Here is a 5,000-nt window from a genome sequence, read left to right as displayed (position 1 = left end):
GCTGCTTCTCCGAGCGTTCCTCCAGCGTTCCTCTAGTGTCACGTCTCACTCCTGACTCTGACCGCGGCTCTGGTAAACATCTCACTCCGGCTGTCGCCGCACTCCTCGTCGCCCCGAGCTTGACCGTACTTTGGGCCCCAGTTTCACCAGAGACTCGGCCGTGGGGAGATCTGGAGCTAAATAAGGACGTGATCCGAGGTCCCGGCCCAGAGATTCCACAGATCTGTTTGTGCTGGCAGTGAGCTCCACAATCGTCCAAAAACAAGCGCCCTGAACACTTGGCCCACGCACAGGGACCCAGAGAACGGCCACCAAGAGCTTTAAAGGCACCGCCTGCTGGACCAGCCTCAAACCTTGGCCTCGGGGGTGGGTCGTGGGGGGTTATTAGATGAGAGGTGTTGGCTGTGTTCAGGGCGGTGGGGTAGGAATGGCAGAAGGGAGGAGAGGGGACGAGAGGAGAGGATAGGAGAGGGGAGGAGATGGGAGGAGGCCTGAGTGCTTCAGGGGGCCTAACTAGAGAGGACATCACATCACAGCACAGCACAGCACTGGGACATGACCCGTGGGAGCAGGCCAGCGAGCGCCACATACCAGACATGCTTCCCTCACTCACACACACACACACACACACACACACACACACACACAGTCCCTTCTCTCTCTCTTGTGCATACACACACACACACACACACAGAGTCCCCTCTCTCTCTCTCTCTCGTGCACACACACACACACACACACACACACACACACAGAGTCCCTTCTCTCTCTCGTGCACACACACACACACACACACGCAATCTTTTCTCTATTTAGCTCTCAAACAATCTCTTGCTCCCATGACACATAAATGGTCACACACATGTGAATGATTTCTCTCTTCCGTGCCAATTCAATAGACATGTTTTCCTTCTCACGCAGCGCAGCGCAGCTCAGCTCAGCTCAGCTCTCTCCTCCCAGCCCACTTGAGTCCAGTCCACTAGCTGGACATGTCCACTAGCTTTAATCCCAGAGGTGTGGCTAATGTGCTGAGGTGTGGAGACGATGCCATGATGTCAGCGACTCCATCATAGGATGACTGGGCATTTCTGAGTCACCCTCTACAGTCAATGACATCATGAGCCAAACGTGCATCCTTCTAGACAGCTGATATTTAAATAAGAGTATGTGTGTGTGTGTGTGTGTGTGTGTGTGTGTGTGTGTGTGTGTGTGTGTGTGTGTGTGTGTGTGTGTGTAGGTGCAGTCACAGACAACTGATATTTAAATAAGAGTGTGTGTAGGTGCAGGCACAGACGGGAAAGTTAAGGCAGAGCACGTCCAGTCACGGCGTCATCCAAGTGACCTATGCTTAAGAGGCCCCCAAACAATGACACACCAGTCACACCGGCGCTGAGCTACCAGCCGAGCGTGTCCTGAGTGTGTGAGTGCTCATCAATGTGTCTGTGTGTGACACCCTGTAGACGCGTCGAACTTGCAGGAGAAGGGCCTCATTCTTCTACCAATGTCTTGTGTGTGTGTGTGTGTGTGTGTGTGAGAGGGACAGGGGCAGGTGAGGTGTGACATCATGACTCATCGTGACCTCTTGAACTCCTGTGGGAATGAGTCACTAAGAGAAGGGAGGTTGGAAGCACTGATCTATAAAGAACACGTGTTCTTTATAGATCAGTGGTTGGAAGTCAGAGTGAGGTGGGTAAAGATGAGAGGAGGAAGTGAAAACAAGGAAGTGCAGACGTGAGGTGGACAAAGGTCAGGAACAGAGTGGACCTGAGAGGCAGGAGAGTAGAGGAAGAGAGAGGCCCATCATCTCACCTTGATGCAGCTGATCAGGTCGGTCTGGTAGTAGCGGTCCTGGTGGGCGTTAGCCGCGGCTAGCGTTAGCAGGTACTCATTCCTGGCGTGGGTGGCCTTGGAGTTGCAGTCGTTCCTCTTGGCTTTTAACTGGGAGACAGAGAAAGACAGATTAATGTGTGTGTGTGTGTGTGTGTGTGTGTGTGTGTGTGTGTGTGTGTGTGTGTGTGTGTGTGTGTTGGAGAAGAAAATGATTAAACAGAAGGTAAGAAAGGAAGGAGAGCAGCGATCTGGGCTTGTACAAGCGCAGACCCAAGCCAACCACCCGTGTGTCTTTATCTCCCAGCGTTGTTGCCATACACAGTGAAAGAGAGAGAAAGGGAGTCTGGCAAGGGCTTCTACTGGGAGATTACACTCAAAGGGAGGAATCGGGGCCGATGGGTCTGGGCTTTGGTCTGCGGATAATACTGATCTGGGCTCAGCTCGAAAGGCCCAGGTGCAGCTGAGCCCCCAGCAGATGAGTGTCAGGCGTGAGAGAGATGAGAGCGTGTGCGAGACACACACACACACACACACACACACACACACACACACACACACACACACACACACACACACACACACACACACACACACACACACACACACACACACACACACACACACACACACACACACACACACACACACACACACACACACACACACCACCAACAACAACAACAACAACTCAGAGGAAAATGGCTCACTTTCATTTCACCCTCTGATCAGAGGAAAGGGAAGGGAAAGAAACAGAGAGATTGAGAGAGAGACAGAGAGAGAGGGTAACGATACCTACCTTCACGCTGGCTTTCTGTAAACTTATCCTGGACTGGAAGAGCCCCAGCTTTGACCTGTGAGAACGCAAGGAGGGGGTCAGGGCGAGAGAGCAGAGAAAGAGTGCGGGTTGGAGCTGAACAGACATCATCAATCAAACCCAGATCAATCCCACTTTACAGCCATGGGCCTGGGCCAGGCAGCATAAATCAGTGCATCAGGCCCAGCATGAACCTGTGAGAACAGCTCAGCGGCCGCTGTAAATCCTCCCCCAGGCTTGGCCCGCCACACGCTCCGCAGCAGTTAAGATACTACTCTTTATGAGCAGCTCAGGCCTGGAGACGGCCAGGGGGTAACTAATGGCCTCGGTGTGTGTCTGTGAGTGTTTGTCTGTGTGTGTGTGTGTGTGTGTGTGTGTGTGTGTTTGTGTGTGTTTGTGTGTGTGTGTTTGTGTGATTATGTGAAAGACGGTGTGCAGAGCTGTTCAGACTCCAACTGTGAAGGACTGTTTCTTTTTTCTGAGATTATCTAGTGTGGTTGTATGTTATGTGTGTGTGTGTGTGTGTGTGTGTGTGTGTGTGTGTGGAGTGCATGAATATGTGTGCACATATGAAAATCTATTTCTATTCTATTATATGGAATTCGCTCTTATCCTGAGACAATCTTGAGAGGGCTCCATGTTTATGTGCAGGTACACATTTAATATAGTATGCATAATAATGGAGTTTATTTTTGCTCACGGGCATTGAAAAACGACCTCCTGATGTCCTCCTACCCAATGGGGACAGCTTGGGTGTATCAACTGATCCTTGCAACCCCTCAGCCCCCAACAGGTAATTTCAATTCCTGTCCACTTTGCGCTGAGTAATAAAATGCAGAGCTGGGCTGACCGTCCGATCAATACGGACTCTGCCAGCCAGCACACCGTTCCTGGAGGCCGACCTCTTACTCACTCGCTCGCTCGCTCGCTCCTCCCTCCATCCCTCGTTCCCTCCCTCCTTCACTGAGCCTGTCACTTCTCCTGTCACTCTCTCGCTCCCTTATCTGTCTCTCTTGGCAGCTCTTGTCCTGCTGAATGCGGTCTGTCCAGCAGAAGAGTGGCGGCGGCGCTGACCTGACTCAGACTTTGCTTCCTGTGAGTTAACAGGTCAACACAAAAGGTGTTGGGAATTCCAGCCGGCGCTGCCCAGTGGACTTTTTAAGCCGTGAGGCAATTGTGCGCTGAATCTCTAATGACCGTGACTGGACTCGGGGGGGGGGGGGGGGCAGCCTGTCTTGTTGTGCTGCTCCATCATTAGCGATTCAATCCATAGCGGGTGCAAAAAAGGACACGCTTCTGAGATTTTAATGGCGCTATCTGGTCAGGCATAAATCTGGGACAGCCCCAGGAGCTGCTGGCATGAGCGGCCTTCTTCCCTGTCGGGCGCTAACTGGCCGGGCTCCTAGGTGCGGTTAGCGGTTAGTGTTCTCCCCGTTGCGAGGACGGGCGCAGCGAGGCGCGGCACCTACTTGGCTTCGATGTCGGCCTTCTCCCGGACGGCCTGGGCCATCTGCTCCAGCTCAAAGTACTTCTTCTTGGACTTGGCCAGGTCCTTGACCGAGTCCTGCAGCTCCGTCTGGATGCGGCCCAGCTGCTCGATGCACTAAACACAGAGGGCAGACAGGGGGCGCTGTCAGCAGGGGGGTGGGGGGGGGTCATGGGGGTGGCAAACACCACAACGGGCACTCTGCCATGACAGGCAATCTGCTGAACTACTCACAGACGTACACATACACGCTGTCACACATGCACACACACTTCAATGAAACTACAAAGCTCAACAACCTCACAACAATCGAGACAGAAATAGTGTTTTTCTCTCTCTTGCTCTTTCTCTATCTGTCTCTCTGTACCCTTTTTAGCTGCTGCTCCTTGTAGAGCCGGACGGTTTTGGCTGGATCGGTGATGTCGTTTTTGTAGTTCTCAAAGACGTTGATGCGCGACTGCGTCACCTGGACCGTGCCCTCCAGGTAGGCCCTCCACACCGCATACACATTCCTACAGCAGGGAGAGAGAGAGAGAGAGAGAGAGAGAGAGAGAGAGAGAGAGAAAGAGAGAGAGGAGACGGGAGAGAGAACTGAATAATCTCAGCACGTACAAGGCAGATCCCACACACAGGACACACACACACACACACACACACACACACACAGGACACACACACACATAAACACAGCCTCCCTCAAGTGCATCAATTTCCAGCACATCCATTTCCATTTGACAGCCAAAATAAAAAACAGAACAAATCAAGCGTGCAGATCAACAGACAGGGAGGCAGCACTGCTAACACAGGGAAGAACAAAAACACCGCTCACACTGGGCCAGGTAAAAATCAGAAACCACACTCACCTGTAGT

The 5,000-nt window shown here is 52.5% G+C and overlaps 1 protein-coding gene across 4 annotated transcripts in view; it reads right to left on the bottom strand.

Moving 5' to 3' along the window:
- Nucleotides 1-5,000, bottom strand: part of fchsd2 (FCH and double SH3 domains 2) — a 61,289-nt gene that overhangs the window by 23,475 nt on the left and 32,814 nt on the right. For all 4 annotated transcript variants that reach the window (XM_076282013.1, XM_076282012.1, XM_076282015.1 and 1 more), the window contains exons 4-8: nucleotides 4,994-5,000; nucleotides 4,498-4,642; nucleotides 4,114-4,247; nucleotides 2,627-2,681; nucleotides 1,810-1,938 (exon numbers count right to left, since the gene is read on the bottom strand). The exon at nucleotides 4,994-5,000 is cut by the window's right edge and continues 73 nt beyond it. In XM_076282013.1, coding sequence (XP_076138128.1) covers nucleotides 1,810-1,938; nucleotides 2,627-2,681; nucleotides 4,114-4,247; nucleotides 4,498-4,642; nucleotides 4,994-5,000 — 470 coding nt within the window. The remainder of the gene's footprint in view (nucleotides 1-1,809; nucleotides 1,939-2,626; nucleotides 2,682-4,113; nucleotides 4,248-4,497; nucleotides 4,643-4,993) is intronic.

This window comes from Alosa pseudoharengus, unplaced genomic scaffold (assembly GCF_046254945.1).
Source record: "Alosa pseudoharengus isolate Yale_2024_CS ecotype anadromous, Long Island Sound unplaced genomic scaffold, YU_APseudo_1.1 YU_APseudo_1.1_scf_13, whole genome shotgun sequence".
Lineage (NCBI taxonomy): Eukaryota > Metazoa > Chordata > Actinopteri > Clupeiformes > Clupeidae > Alosa > Alosa pseudoharengus.
This window is presented reverse-complemented; position numbering and strand designations above follow the sequence as displayed.